General features: G+C 37.1%; 1 protein-coding gene across 1 annotated transcript; it reads left to right on the top strand.

Annotated features, from left to right (window-relative positions):
- Window positions 1-4,294: 4,294 nt before the first annotated feature.
- On the top strand, window positions 4,295-15,707 carry LOC104075886 (liprin-alpha-2-like; the record flags this gene model as incomplete). The annotated part of the gene is made up of 7 exons (XM_009576549.1): window positions 4,295-4,470; window positions 5,263-5,360; window positions 7,191-7,366; window positions 7,461-7,529; window positions 8,525-8,684; window positions 10,357-10,449; window positions 14,263-15,707. Coding segments are annotated over 6 exons (738 nt in total), but the record flags the coding sequence as incomplete, so codon positions are not given.
- Between the last annotated feature and the right edge of the window lie 312 nt (window positions 15,708-16,019).

Genomic DNA, 16,019 nt, shown 5'->3' on the forward strand with positions numbered 1-16,019 from the left:
ATAATAATGTTAATAATAATAATTGTATTTTGTAGTCTCTCATCTTCATGGAATTCATGGAGAATCTTTTGGTGGAAATGAGAATTGAGATACCTTTGAGGGGTACCAGAACCACTGAGTTATATGAGCAACTGGGCAACAGGACTCTAATGTTCTTATTGACTGGCCTTTTACTTTCACATTGCTGACGTTCTTTAAATGTTATACTTCCCCATGTGATATTTTCTCCCCTCAGAATGGTTGTATCTGTCATAACCATGGTAGTACTATGAATTGTAATGGATTTCACATAAGTAAAGCAGTATAGACTCAACATGCTGTTGAATTACTAAACAAAATTTATCTTGGTTTTAAGAGCATAAGAGCGTATTTCAAAGCGTAAGCACATTGACACTTACGAAATGAGAAAACAGTACAGTCAAGCTAGAAACACTGGGAATAATTTTGCTTTGTTTTTTTAATTCTCCCTAAGTAATTGGCACACAAAGCTGCCCTGCCCTGGCACGTGCATTTCTGAGTCCCAAGTCTTTCTGCCTCCCCTCTTTCTCAGGAAAGGAGTTAATTTACTTCAGCTCTCAAGAAAACACACCACATTTCACCTTATGGGCACAGCAGACTTCCACACCCCCTCACTGGCTCATCTCATTGTCCTAGTAATAATCTGACTGAAAACAATAGGATGAGGAAAAATAGTCTAACAAACAAGTGAATTTTCGTGACATTTTTGATTTACAGAAACATGGGGGAAGTAATAATTATTTAGATTACAATATGAGCATGTGATATGTGCAGAATATTTAGGCTGAAAAGTCTTTGAGAACTGAAGCTTGCCTCCAGACAGAGCTATGAGCTAAAGCTTGTATTTGCCACTTGTGTGTGAAATGCAGCTTTAATTATTATTCTTTCCTTTGTGACGGTGCTCTGCCGGATTTCATCCATCAGTTCTAGTTGAAATACTCTGTTCAGAATCCTCTAATGAAAGATACAAAACAAGTTGTCTAAAGTTGTCTCTAGTTGCAGCTCGGTAGAGGCAAGAACGTGGTTGTGCTGATGGTGATGCTATACGCTGTTAACTTACAGTGGTGCTGCCTTTCTTCTTTACCACTGCTTACCTAATGTGGATCCCACCTGCCTCCCTGCGGGCCTTGTCCATAGCCCTCAGGCAATGTTTGGGTGACCCATGAAGAAATGGAAAATCTTGCTGCTCCAGCTAAAACGGTTAGTCTTTCCACTTCCATTTAAACTGGTTTCAGTGCTCGAAAGAGAACTAGGATGTATCTGCTTTAATGCAGATGCTGTATCTTCTGCAGGACACTCCCCAAGCATGGCATTAGAAAGTCACAGGGAGTAGTGAAATTGAATTTAAAGAACAGTTACATCATTTCTCAGTAAAAGAAATTACAAACTGTATTGCGATCACAAAAATTCTGTGAACCTAAAACCAGTATTGGAGTTTTACAGTACATAATAGTTTCACTGCCAGTGTGAAACCTCATTTAGTGAAATGAAATTGTCATGTTTACAGGTGCAACATTTCCCTGTACTCTACTCCCTAGTACCTCTTCTAAACATAGTTTTGTATCTGCTGAAATAGAAAGAAATAAGAAAAGGCTTGAGAATGGTGCATTACACAACTCAGTGTTTCCATTAATGCTGGGTCTTTCATGTCCATACTTGTGTATTCATGCTTTTTGATTTAGGGTGCATGGAGAGTGTCATTTATCTATGGATTTTTGTCAAACCTCTCCCTGCTTTGGGGGGACATAAATAAATATTAATAGATTTTATTCAATAGTTCTGGCTTTTTTCTTTTACTTGGAACATATGTTACTTTAGGTGTTGTTTTTAGCATTATGTCATAACAACTCCATAACAGGGCTTATAAAACATGATACAATTCTACAGTGAGATGTCTGAAAAACCTATCCTCAGTTTGGAAAACTTTATAGTCAGCCCAATCCATAAATGGTGGGGGAGGTACTGAAGCTAAATTTTGAAGCAATAAAGACTTATTTCTTAGAAATTTATGCTTGCTATACTATTTTAAGTTTTCTCATGAACATTTGTGAAGCAGATTCTCATCAATAATTTTTTTTTTACAACTGAGCTCATTTTCAATTTTATTATTGTTGGTAACAACACTCAACTGACCAGAAGTAGAGTTGATCCTGTTTAACTGGCCAGCCAGAAAAATATAGTTTTGCCATTAAAAATGTTATATAAAAAGCTCCTTCACAATACATTCACAAGAAGACAGCTTTTTATTGTGAATGTTGCAAAATTTAACTAGAAACAAAAAATGGAATCTCTAATGCCCAATTTTGTAAGTAGACGGTTGTGTTTTGATTGTGAAACCATAAAAAGTGTAGAAGATAATGCTGTAAAGTTTCACCAAGCTATAATGATTTTATATCTTGAAAACTTAGCTAGATTTGTCCTACTAAGATTTTATGGTTTTGGCCTTGTAATTTTTAAGGTAGTTTAGCCCAGGGCATTGCCACTGACTGGAGTTATTTTATCGGCACATTTTACATGTATGTTTTCATTTGTACTAAGATAACATACACATGAAAATCACATCTTTTTATAACTTGTTTTTATTGTCTTTTTACCTGCTTTACTAATTGCTTCCTGCTGAAAGTCTGAAGAAGGCAGCTGGGCTCAGGTATGACCCTTTCACATAATTTTTTTGAACAGAAAGCTAATAATAATGTAATTAACAGTGTATCAATATGCATAGAGGAATATAGTATTGTGACAGTATCTCAATGATTGAATTATGATTTACACATTTTAGAGTTCTTCTAATACAAAGAAAATATTCTCTGGGCAGGTTTGCAAGGTAAAGCACAAAGAGGTACATATGCTGTAAATATTTTTCTTGAAAGAAATGGCTACATTCCAGAGACATCTTCTACCTCCCAGCTAAATCTAGAAAAAATATTTTCCTCATTTTTGATAATAGGCTAATAAAATATGCCAAGAGTTTGAGATCTAACATTTCTAAAATTACACCAGATTTTTTTTAGGACGATTTATAAATCACACCCAACTATCAGTCTACAAATAGCCTTGTATAATTAGGAACAAAATTTTTCACTTTAGTTAGACATTCAATTACTTGTATTTTTCAACTTCCTTCTTTCTCTCTAATATATGCACACTCTTACACAATCTTATTGTCTTTACTTATGGCATTCCTTTTCTCTTCAAAATCTCACAAGAATGAGAGATGATGGGACTATATTTTCCCCCATAGAAGATATATCTGGCTCACACTGTGTTATCCTTTTGTCTATAATGACAGGAGACATTAAAAACAAAACCAAAAAGATAGTTAGGCTTGAAAGTGATGCTCAAAGCTGAGCACAATCCAGTTGAGGAGATGTTAATCTTGCAATTTATGAGTTCACTTTTCTGTTAAGTTTTAATAGTACCAAAATAATTGACAATAGTGAGATGTAAAATTTATCAATATTTTGCATCTTAATTGTGCAACCCATATAAAAATAGCTCAACATGCATGTGGCATTTTTTTCATATACTTTCTTCCTCACCCTATTGAAATTTCAGCTGAACAATGAAGTAGCTTAATGCCTGAATGCTAGCTTCTGGGAGGAATCTGGTTTGCTCCTATCTTAAAGAATTAATTTACTGAGCTCTGCATATGATGCACTTAGGTTTAAGCTGTTCACAGATGAAAATATCTCATTAATAGAGTGTATTTGGTCACCTACTCTGACTGATGGTGAACATAAGCTTGGCTGACCAACAACTGAAATTAACTTTTAGTCTCAAAAGGACTACAGGTGTGTAACCATGAAGTGTCATTAGATCCCATTTAGGAAATCCTAGCCCCTACTAAACAGCGACACAAACTTCAGCTGATTCCCTGGGGCCATGTTTGTACTACCAAGTTCAGTGTAGGATTTGCCTAGCATAAATATTCTAGAAGGTCAATTGAAAGCAAGAAAGATTATGAAACAAACACATTTTGATTGTGTAATAAGTTTGCTTGCATTTAAAACTCAAAATTGAAACTACGATTTCTTATTACAAAAAAATTGCATAATATTTACAAAGATAGAAAACAAGACACAACAGGCAAAACTGCTATCAGTAACAAATATCTCACAGTGGTTTCCACCTCCAATGTCAAAACGATGTAAAAATTGAATGGTTTTTTTAGACAGGATTTTTAAACTAGGAAGTCTCACTAGAAACAAGCAGTCTGTGGTGCAACCTTGAACAAACTCAAGAATTTATTCCCCCTCGCCCTTTTTTTTCCCTGTAGACCCTGGCTTATGGTGATATGAACCACGAATGGATAGGTAACGAATGGCTCCCCAGTCTGGGTTTACCTCAGTACCGAAGTTATTTTATGGAATGCCTGGTAGATGCGAGGATGTTAGATCATCTGACAAAGAAAGATCTGCGTGTGCACTTAAAAATGGTGGATAGCTTTCATCGGTATGTTTGCATAAAGACTACATGTACAAAGACTTTTATGTGTCTGACGTAGTGCTCAGTGCTGCACAGAATAAAAACACTTAGTTTCTGTTGTTCTGGCTTGGAAAACCACACCGAAAAGTGAGTGTTAAGTGTCAGAAATCTGAATTGAGAGAGATTCCACATCCAGTAATTATGTCTCTCAAAACTAAGATACTGGTACAGATAAATTCCATAATGAGCAGGGAACCATTAATATATAAATAAAGCCTTGAGAATACAGAAACAATAATAATTTCTTAAGTGGTTTAAAGTATCAGAAAATGGTAGACTAAGATTTGAAGCCCTGAGATCTCATAATAATGAAAAGCTATTGTGTGTAGCACATAAAAGCTGTTAACGGTACAAGCAAATTGACAGTTGTTATCTAGGGATACAGCCAGGAAGCTAAATTGGAAATATGGAAATAAAGGCTTTTTTTAATGTACTGTCTGATTTGTCACTTTTTTGAGGCCTAATTTGACAAAACATTTCACGGCTCACAAGGGCTGACCTTTTCTGAATACAATTTTTAATATTTTGGGTCTCTTATGCTAGAACGTTTATTCCAACATACTCATTTTGGTTTTGTCCATTTCATTTTTGAAGTCTGTGGAGTTTTTTTAATGGTTTTGCTCTCCCCTCTGTCTTCAAGATTTGCTACATGGGCACCATGAAACACCTCATGTGAAATGCAGGAAATACATCTTACATATGTTCCCATCTTCAAAATTATCTTTATTAACTCTGTAAATGTTTCTCTTTAAATAACAGAACAAGCTTGCAATATGGAATCATGTGTTTAAAGAGGTTGAATTATGATAGAAAAGAACTGGAAAAGCGAAGAGAAATGAGTCAGCATGAAATAAAAGGTGATAGTTCCTGGGAATGAATACTGGGAATGTTTCTTCTTTTGAAGCTTGACACTATTAACCCCTTGTCACGCCATTTTAGCAAAGCATTTGAGCATGTGCTTTAAGTAAAACTAATGTAAGTCCATCTGTCTTCAGAACACAAAATATCTCCTTAAATTAGGCACAGTTAAGTACTTTGCTAAATTGGGGCTGCAATCCTGAATGGCGGTTTGATACGTACATTTTGCTAAATTGGATTTTGGGGACAGATCTTACCCTAGCCTCTTTCAGTCTCAGAAGCAGAAGGCCAGATAGCCAGTGGGACACGCTGGGGGCCACACTGGGAAATCGGAGCACTCAGGCCCCTAACACTGTGCTCCTGCTTTTGAAAACCTTTGCCTTTGATTTCTTACTTCAAAATGTGTATCATAGAAAATGTTGCTTGGAGGGGTGGCCACTGTGGCAGTTGATTGGTATACAAGAATAGTTCCTAACAGAACTGGCCTTATTAGAAGATTTAACAGCTGATTTAAAAGTATTTTTCTGTGTAAAGCTCTCCAGAGCAGTTGCAGGCTCACTGCACGGTTCCTTTTATATATAACTGCTAGGGGGCTTAGTTTTTTTCCATTATCAGAAGTGAATCCTTTGATTCCTTTAAGCATTTCCAGCTCTAGCAAATACAGCAGTTAACACTTCTCAAGCACAATGCTGATTGGAAGAGCTGAAAAAAAAAAGGGAATTAGAAGGAGGAATTGCTACAGTGAAAGCCGTGCGTTTGCTCAAGGCAAATGATGGCATGCACTAATGCAAAGACTTTAACTTGGATGTGGAGGCATCAGTGTCAGTCAGCCTGAGTGGTTATAGCTGGAGACTGATGTGCGGGGAATTGGGTATTGGTCTCAAATTCTGGTGTTGCTTCAATGCTAGTCACCGCTAGGACAAGGGTAATAACCCATAGCCTCTTTCACCCAACCTTCACCCTGCTGTGCATCAGTCAGTTAGACACGGTCCCAGGTGGGATTTGGTCTCAGTGATCCCTGGCTGCCATGCTGTGTTTCAGCCAATCCTGACCCCAAAATCTGGGATGCTCTTGGTCAGACGATGGAGAATGCCTGCTCCCAGAACAGCTACATTACCTGGACTTCTAAGGGTTCAGGAAAAAGCCTCATCACTTAGTAACACAAAACTCAATATTACATTTCCCACTCACAAGTATAAAGATCAGTATAAGTAACTTCCTTTTAATCGTATGGGCAGGGTAGAATACTTTTTTTATAATAGCCAAATCCTCAAAAATGGTTTCCTAGCTCGTTTTGTTGCCTTAGCTTTATAATTGGCATGGACCTTAACAGCTCAACCATCTTTCTGAACTAAAAATAGTTTTAGTCTCTAAAATTGTGAACTCATCGTTTGCTGTATGGCATGTTATAAAATGGTAGCTGACCCGACTCTCAAAATGTTCAATACAAAACTCTCCAGTGAAGCCTTTAGGAACGGATAATTCTCCTGTGCCCTTGCACTGTTGAACTGTAAAATCTTGCCTAAGAATTGAAAAGGGTATCTATAGGAGGTGGGAGGAATTGCATTCTGGAATGCCCTCTGGAGGCACCTTTCTCCTTTGGAAACATTATTTAGAGTAAACATTTAACTTGAAGGTAAAATCGCACAGTTGCTCCCACACCTTGGGTTTTGAATAGGAGATATTGAAGCCATTAAAGCTATATGAATAGTTTGCTGGCATTCCTCATTTAAGAAATGAAGCAGTATGACGTCCACAGTGCATGCACAACCTGTGTAGTTCAAAGTTATCGGGTATCAGGAGACTGACCCGGTGTTATGTCCTTACAGATGTGCTGGTATGGAGCAATGATCGAGTCATACGCTGGATACAAGCTATTGGCCTCCGAGAATATGCAAATAATATTCTAGAAAGTGGTGTACATGGTTCACTTATAGCACTGGATGAAAACTTTGATTACAGCAGTTTAGCTTTATTATTACAGATTCCAACACAAAACACCCAGGCAAGTTTGCTCCTGCTACTTCTGGTTAATCTGTACCCATTATTGCCTTTTATTCCTCTTCAATCATTTTAATTTTTTACTTTGGTATCTCTAGGCACGGCAGATCCTTGAGAGAGAATACAACAACCTTTTAGCACTAGGAACTGAAAGACGACTTGAGGAAGTAATTAATTTTATTTTCAGTATTTATAAAATCACAGTAAAATATAAAAAAGAAATTGAATGCATGAAGACATGTTAATTCTCACATTGTTAAAAAGATTGAGTTACAGCTTTAAGAAAAAATTAAAGGATGCCAGTCAAGGTTTTTAAAGTAACCTCAGTATGGCTACATATTCATATCATTTTGGATGCTAAATTTGGCACTGCGCTCTTACCTTAAGATGAACATTTTCCATAGAGGAAACATGCAGAAAGGAGTGGAAGTTTCACTGGCCAGAGCAAGTGGTGGTAGGGGGGATGCCTGTACAATCTATTCTTTAGGACACTTACATCCTTTCTTTAAAAATGAAGAAAGAAGAAGTGGATTTTTGGTGTTTGGGGTTTTTTTTCCGGTTCTTCAAAGTTCATCAATATGTAATAGAGTGGGATTTGGGGCAGTTATCTAGGATGGGGAATCTCAAATCCACCTGTGGAAAATATTCATCTTAAGGTAAGAGTCCAGTGCAAAAATGTTCAAGTCTTGGACACGTGAGGAAAAATAAAACATGAGGAAGTCTTCCTGCACGTGAAGAAGAATAAAACTTTTAAGGACTTGCTGAAAATGTGAGATGCCTATGAATTCTGTGCATGCACATGAGTGCTTAATTCTTTATTAGCACTTTACGTAAGCTTCCGAATGCAGTAACAAACCACTGCACTTTCTGTCACTGTACTTGGAAGAGATCTGACTTTTATGAACGTTCTACTTTAGCTAATACTAAAGCCCTCTACTATATCAATCCAGAGATTTAAGAAAAGTTTTCCACCCTAGCATTTAATATTTCTAAAGCATTTACTTTTACAAGAGTGTCTCAAATGCCTTGAATTACTGGATGCAGTGCAACAGAACAGGGTAGTTGTGGAATACGTTTGACAGTGGGAGAGGCAGCAGACAGCAGGATAATTAATCAAAAAATTTCATTTTGCTTTATCAAATCCAACTCTGTGTGTTGACAGAGCGACGACAAGAACTTCAGACGTGGCCCATCCTGGCGACGACAGTTTCCTCCGCGTGAGGTTCACGGGATCAGCATGATGCCGGGCTCCTCGGAAACACTGCCAGCTGGGTTCAGATTAACCACAACATCAGGGCAGTCGCGGAAGATGGCGACTGATGGTATGCAGTCATTTCTGCACTTACTGTTGAAAAGCAAGAGGCTTATTCTAGCATGCTAAATTGACTTTTAGTGCATGTCTGCCTTCCACCAGAGTGGCTGCATTCGTGTAACTAGGGTGAACGGAGTCTGGGAGAGTTGAATTAGGGAATGGAAAAGCACTGACTTCGCATACTATTGATTTTTTCAGGTTTGCTTCAGACTGTCAGTGTTTATTTGAGGAAAAAAAAAAAAGGCAATCTAGTCATCCTAGATCTGCAAAGGAAACATTTAGAAAGAGAGGAATTAATTTACTGACTTTCAGCTAAGATTGCATATAATATCTAAGCAAAATTTTCAGCTCATTAGCCTCTCTAGCAGGTGGAGTCTGTTTAGAGAATGAACTTAGAAAGGGCCATCACCTTTATTTTCCTATTTGACTTTCAAACTGACTAGCTTAGCCTTGACTATCAAATAACTCAAGTTGGTAACAATTAATAACAATCAGATGGGTAGTGTAGTTAGCAAATACTGAATTTCAGGTACTAATCGAGTTACTGTATATCAGTCTTAATTTTCTCTGGAAATCTTTTAATTTCCAAAAGATGCACTAACTCAGCAATGATTGGAAAAGTAACAAGCAGATCATAATTAAAAAATAAGTAAAATTTAAAAATCATTGTAAGAGGGCAGGGAGAAGGGACAAATCCCATTGCAGCTATTCCTTCTGGTATATGGATGATAAAACCATGTATACGTGCCTGAAGTTCTGAGAAGTACACAGATTGGCCCGTTTCAATACTGCCGTTTATTTCCTCATGACAGAATTTAGGTCTATGAATAGACTTGTCTCAAAGTAATTTAATACACTGCTTGTAGTGATTACATTCTGTAACTCTTGAATGAACTTAGTATGACAATATTGCCATCTAAATTCCATTAAAGCCATCTAAATTCCATTAAAGTTTATCACCTTTAAAAACAATACTTTATAGTTGCAGTTACAGATGGAATAATTTACTGATTGCATCACTGAATTCCATTGACTCCACTGCTCATGTACACGCTTTGCTTTTAATCCTGCACTTTTTGGCAATGATGAAGCTGTAAGACAAGAATCCATTCCAAGGCAAATTCCATGTACAAATAAAGGTACTAGCTCCCTAGGCATTTCCATGGCCCACATTACTGTAGTAGCTAAGAACCTTACAAATATTCATGGATTTCATCTTCTAGCCAAGCTATGATGTAGAAGATACTATTCCCATTTTACAGATGGGGAACTAAGGCACAAGGGAGATTTAGTGATTTACTTGAGGTCTTCCAGACAGTTTATTATTGAGCTGAGTACTGAACTCAGTAGACTTAAAGACCTACATCTTCATCCAGGATTTGGTGTCCTATCTCCCAGTCCTAAGACTGCTATAGTATTTAAATGGCGTGATAGGTACAGTATTAGGACTTCCAACAAAACAAAGACAAAATTGAGTTTTAAACTGTATTCACTTAAGACAGATTTCAATAGTACACCATACATGAAGAAACTCAGAGTTCTCAACTAGGCCATGCCCAGATCATGTCATAGAAAGCCACAGAGCAATTTAATAGCTACCCTTCCAGTGGGAAACAGACTGATTTATTTTCTTCATGATTCTAAAGAGGTTTTGGTTTGTTTCTTTTTTTTGCAATTTGCAGTTGCTTCATCACGACTGCAGAGGTTAGACAGCTCAACAGTTCGCACATACTCATGCTGACAAGGCCTAGCAAAGAAGCCAGCACTGAATTGTTGTGAGTATTCATAAGGGACCATCATGAAAGCTCTTTATAACTGTACACTACACCCAATATTCCTTGGCATTATTCAAGCAAGAGCCAGCATGGAGCAGAGGACCTAACTCAGACTCACTAGCGTGGTCATTTGATCACAACAGTGTCAAGCTCAGTCCAAGAGATGCTACACTATTCTTTTCCCCATCTCAAACAGCAGGTTCTTTCTGCTGAAACCACTTCAGCTGATGATAAGACAAAAGTTTTTAGACAACTCTGTTCAGATGATAGCTCACCAACCATAACGTATTTTGTACGCTCTGAAACTTAAAGCTCGAATTGGAGAGACAGCAGTAGGCACAGGGAGTGAATTTACTTTATGAGAACTTGAAGTAGTTCTACCAGAAGCTAGGGAGAAAGGAAAAAAAAAAAAGCTAGTAAAGCAGAAGAGATTTACCTTTTTGTTTGTTTTTTTTTTTTTTAAATAGAGATATGGCTCCATTTAGAACATCAGGTAGCTGCATAAAGCTAGAACAAAACTTCCCCTATACAGAAAATCTTCCAAAGTTATCTATTACGGAGATTCTTGCACTTCTCAAATCATTCAGAATCCACCAGTGGCAATGGAAGGATATTCTGAGCCGGATGCAACTTTGGATCAAATCTAGTACTGGAATTCATGTTGCATTTCTCACCACTTATCTTTTGAACATGGCTATGAATCTCACAGGTTCACTCTTCCAGAGTTCTGCGGAAATACACTGTTTTCTGCTACATCACAAGTTTTGCAAAAAATACTAACATGATGATCGCTTTCATCAATATGGCACCATTTCATGCTATTATTTTCTCAGTAAAACAGTTTTGTTTTCCATTTAGTAACTCAGGGGATTGTACGGGAGCTGGAAAGAATATTTGGATAGCACCAAAACCTCAGCAGGCATTAAATATGCTTTGATAGCTGTTACACATTGTAGGGAAGACATGCCAGGATCTGCAAGAAAGTCGTTTTTTTAGATTCCCAAGATTGGGAGAGGCTTGGGGCCATCGAGATTTTACTCATTCTGGGCATGTTCAAAAAGTGCTTAGGAACAACAAATGTTACCAGTGGAAAACGTAGATTGCTCAGGATCCTACTGATGACATGAGCCTTACTTCACAGATCTTCAGGAGACTGCAAGAGTATAAAATCTTAATCTAGTAGAAAAGGGAACTTTTCATGCCACCACTGAAAAATAAGCACAGGAGATTTTTTTTTTTTTTAAAACAGGTAAGTTTAGCAGCTGGTCATACAAAGATGATGATGAAGCATGTAAACTATATAAATCTTTTCATGTGTATGTATATATAGATTAGAGCTTGCTGTTATGTCAGTAAAGTCAATGACAGTACTCTCACTGGGTTCAGTGGGGGTAGAACTGATAGCAGAGACGCATATCTTTTCTCCTATATGCTTCAGAATTACAATGTTGAAAGCAATAAAGTATGATCAAGAAATTAAATTCAAACACCAAGCTATTAGGCCAACAATAGTGGGCCAGGCACATGAGGTGATATTTTCCAATAGGTTTGAAGAGTACAACGCGGGCAGAAATTGAAAATTGGTATGTTAACAAAAATTAACTTCAGATTATCCAAATTTTTTATTCCCACTGTATTCAAAAACTGTCTAAAAATTAGCAATCCACAAACAGAAGTAAAGTAGCAAACTTTGCTGGCACTATATGTATATGGGAGTTACGTATTTTGAGCAAAAAGATATTTATACAAAGTTATACAAGCCATACAAGTTAACTTCAATTTCTATAGGAGTATTAATAGTGTTTCAAGTATCGGTGATACGTATCACATTGGTACTTGCTGCTTGTCCATTAGTCTGCCAATTACATTCTAATCTTAAATGCTTGAGAGCTTGAAGAATATCGAATTTCCATCTAAATTGTAAAGTCTAATATATGAGGATGACTGACACTAATATACGACTATTTCTTTTCACTTACCATATACTCCTTTTAGAGAAGCAACAAGATGGTGTGAACTAGAACTTTTGTATATGCACTGTTCATAAGTGCAATTTCAAAATGTCATGCAGGTTAGAAACCAAGGAGCAAGTTAAAATAATTTTGGATTTCAGTAAAGCATGTAAGAAATATGCAGGGAAAAGATTTCCTTCATTATTATATCAAACTTGAAAACTTAAACAAATTACCTGAATCTCAAGGATGCACGCATAAACAAAAACTGCTCATACGGGGGATGTGAAGTTGGTTGAAGGGCAACAGAATAGTTTTCAGAATTTTGTGATCACCGATCCTGTGTAACAGTTTCTTCATGGAAGGAACTGCTTGATACTTGGACAGAAGGGAAGATTATTCATTACAGCATGCCTGCTGAAATTTTCCAGATCCAGATCCGACTGAGACCCAGGCTTGTAACACCTTGTCTAGAATACATCAGTAGCTGTGTTACTCTGGTGACTAAACTGTCTGCATGCATCGAATCAGGGACTGATTCTAACTAAGAAGCAGAGGGGATGGATAGCGGGATGAGCTATCATACAACAGCAATATAAGAGAATTTTTTTAATATTAAAGGGGAATATGCATATGAAGAGCAAACTGAAAAGAGAGCTGCAAATGGGCTGCATGTGGAACAAATGAGATGGCCTGTGATCACAGCAGGCTGCAGATTCTTGCATTCTGCTACTCACCTTTCTTACAGAGAATGTCAAAGCCTTGTGTTTCAAAATAGTTTACACCAACAATACCAATTAGGTACAACCTTACAGTGTCTTAGGGTGTTTCTTCACAACAGCTGGGTTCAATTCACATGCTTTCAAGCTGCATTTCAGGTATTTTTTTAAAACATTTGTTGAAACCACCGTGACAAGCTGCCAGAAACCATGAACTGACATTCTCAGAACAGTTACATGAGCGTACTCTGTGCAGCGCAGTTTGAGTGCACTCTCAAGATCAGAAGTTTAAGAACATTTAAAACTGCTGGTGTCTGGCCATTTAATCTTGCAAAGAAGTTTACCACAGAGCACACAGGACAGGTCAAGCTCTCTGCTGTGGTGGCTGTATGGTGCCCATTACACAGCCAGTGGATTTGGCAGTGACACTGACTAAGCTTTCCCAACACTTTTCTCTTACGAAATACTTGTCACCACCAAGACAGAAGGCTCAGCCAGGACAGTTTTGTTGCCACAGGCTGGGGCAATAGAACATACTAGTTTCACTTTTCTTCTAAGGAAATGTCAAAGGGGATTTGGTAAAATCGACTATGCACTTTATCAATGAAGCGTTCCAAAGAGGATTTGTAAAGACAGATGGAGGAGAAGAGTTCCAAAAAGATGGGAATGATAATCTGGAAACAGCTAGTCCATAGCAAAGAAATCGTCAGGGTGGAAAAAGGTAAATGCTATCAAGCGGCAGTGAACAAGGAGAATGAGAGAGTGTATCAACAAGGTCTATACGCTTAAAATGTGTGTTCATCCTTCTGCCAAACAGGCAAAAGTCTACAGATGCAGGAAACTAACCCCACTGCTGAATCAAAACATCAAGAAAACAACTGTAAAATGAACGTAAGCAGGAGTTTGTTTCAATCTAGGACAAGAATCAGTATACATTAGTAAAGATTAAAATGCATTAATAGATTTCTGTTGCAGATCTAAAACAACAAATGCGTGTCTCCCTCAGATACTCAAAACTCATGTTTTAGTAAACCATGCAATAGATTACTTAGTGCTATAATATTTTCTGGTGTCATTGCATCCTAGACCAAATTAGAGTCAAAGAATCTCACTAATTAATGTTTGTTTATTTTTTCCCTTAGATGTCATCTCTTTCTTCTACTTTACCTGAAGTGCACTACCACTACTTAGGAAAAAGAGCATTAAAACTCTCTGCAAGAACAGGGTAATAGGGAAGAGAACACATAAGGTATATCAGACAAACAGATACAATGTTCCTTTCATGTATTGATTAGTTTAAAATGAGTAAAAAAATACCTAAATTACTATTAAAAAAAGAAAAACAAAACAACCTCCCCCTTTCCTCTCAGCATCTCTGTCATCAGAAATTTGGCAGTAGTGCACATCCAAAGCTTTTATCAAATGAAGCCACTCATTTTTACATTGTTCCATCTGTTTTATTGTAAAATACTAGACATTTACGTATTTACTGTGTATGTATTTCTTTTAAAACGTGTAAGTCTTATGTAAATGGATATAAATATGATTTTTTAAAAATAAAATCTATGGTACATGGGGTCTCAGTGCAAACATTTGACAATACAGTGTCAATAATACTGTTTGTATCTTTCCATTACACCATTTTTACAGTTTTTGGATTGTAACAGTCAAATGAATATGTTTAGCAGAGTTAGAAGCTTCAACATGTTCCTACTGAGAAAATCTGTCAATATTTAAAGCTGAACACCTGCCTCTGATGATGTATAATAGAACGACATAACCTGGAACTGGAGCCAAAATGGACCTCTAAAGACAAAATGGAAATGTCAGATATCTATAGAGAAGCACCATAATGGCTCACCTCTTAACAAATAAACCCAGAAGAACTGTTTACAAAAAAAAAAAAAAAAAAAAAGTAATTTAATAAAATGTGATTTATACAAAAAACAAAAACTTTCTTCTACGTTACCTGCGGACCAAGAAGAATCTTGCTTTACCAAGAGCCACCTTTTCGTTCCAGGATCTTCAGACACCAGCCAGCATTGGAAAAATTAAATCTAATATTTGCATAGAATCAGATTCTCGTTTCCAGATATATTCAACAAAGAAAATGAAAGAAAAGAGAAGCCAAACCCCACCATTTCTTCATTATAACAGGGCATTAGACAGGCTCCTGTCTAACGTTATGCTTTTAGCCAAGATGGCCTTGCTGAGACTTCACAGAAGTCAGTTTTATCAGAGGAAATAACTGAAAGACAGAGTGATTAATATATAGTGTATAAAAGTTTAGAAGAGCAACTATTACCTGCTGTGGCTTTATTTGGTGGTGTTATTGTTGTTTATTCTTTGTTTAAATGGGAAGTTTCAAAGTAAGACCTACTTAATAGTCATTTACCTATTTGCTATTTTTCTGCTGCTTGATCTTAGCTCAAGACCTGTCTTTTAGTTATTTCTTTTAGCAGTTTGAGCTGCAATGTTTGCACGTACATAAACATTTGTTTTGTCTATTTTCATTTGGCAAACTTCAGTCAATCAGATGGTGAAAGATTTTTCTCCCCCAATGTCAATAAAAAAGAATTCAGTGCTATTTGTGTTTATAAGTCTATTAAGCTTGGTACATAGTAGCATTAAAATAGTTGGATGCCAGATACTTCTCATAGCTAAGCATAAGCACATTTTGCCACTAACAGGTATGAGTTACGACGGATTTACTGCCACGAGAGGGAGCACTGAACTTGCTGATGGGTGCGAGACGATGGCTTGGGTTAGCACACAACTGTATAAAGACACGGCTCTTTTACGTACAGTTCCTCGGGCTTAACCGACATCGTTGCTGATGTTCCTTCTTCTCCTCCCTCAGCCTCCTTTTGGATTATTTTAGTCCGGAATGTCACGAAGT

The sequence above is a fragment of the Fulmarus glacialis genome, unplaced genomic scaffold, assembly GCF_000690835.1.
Source record: "Fulmarus glacialis isolate BGI_N327 unplaced genomic scaffold, ASM69083v1 scaffold8464, whole genome shotgun sequence".
Taxonomy (NCBI): Eukaryota; Metazoa; Chordata; class Aves; order Procellariiformes; family Procellariidae; genus Fulmarus; species Fulmarus glacialis.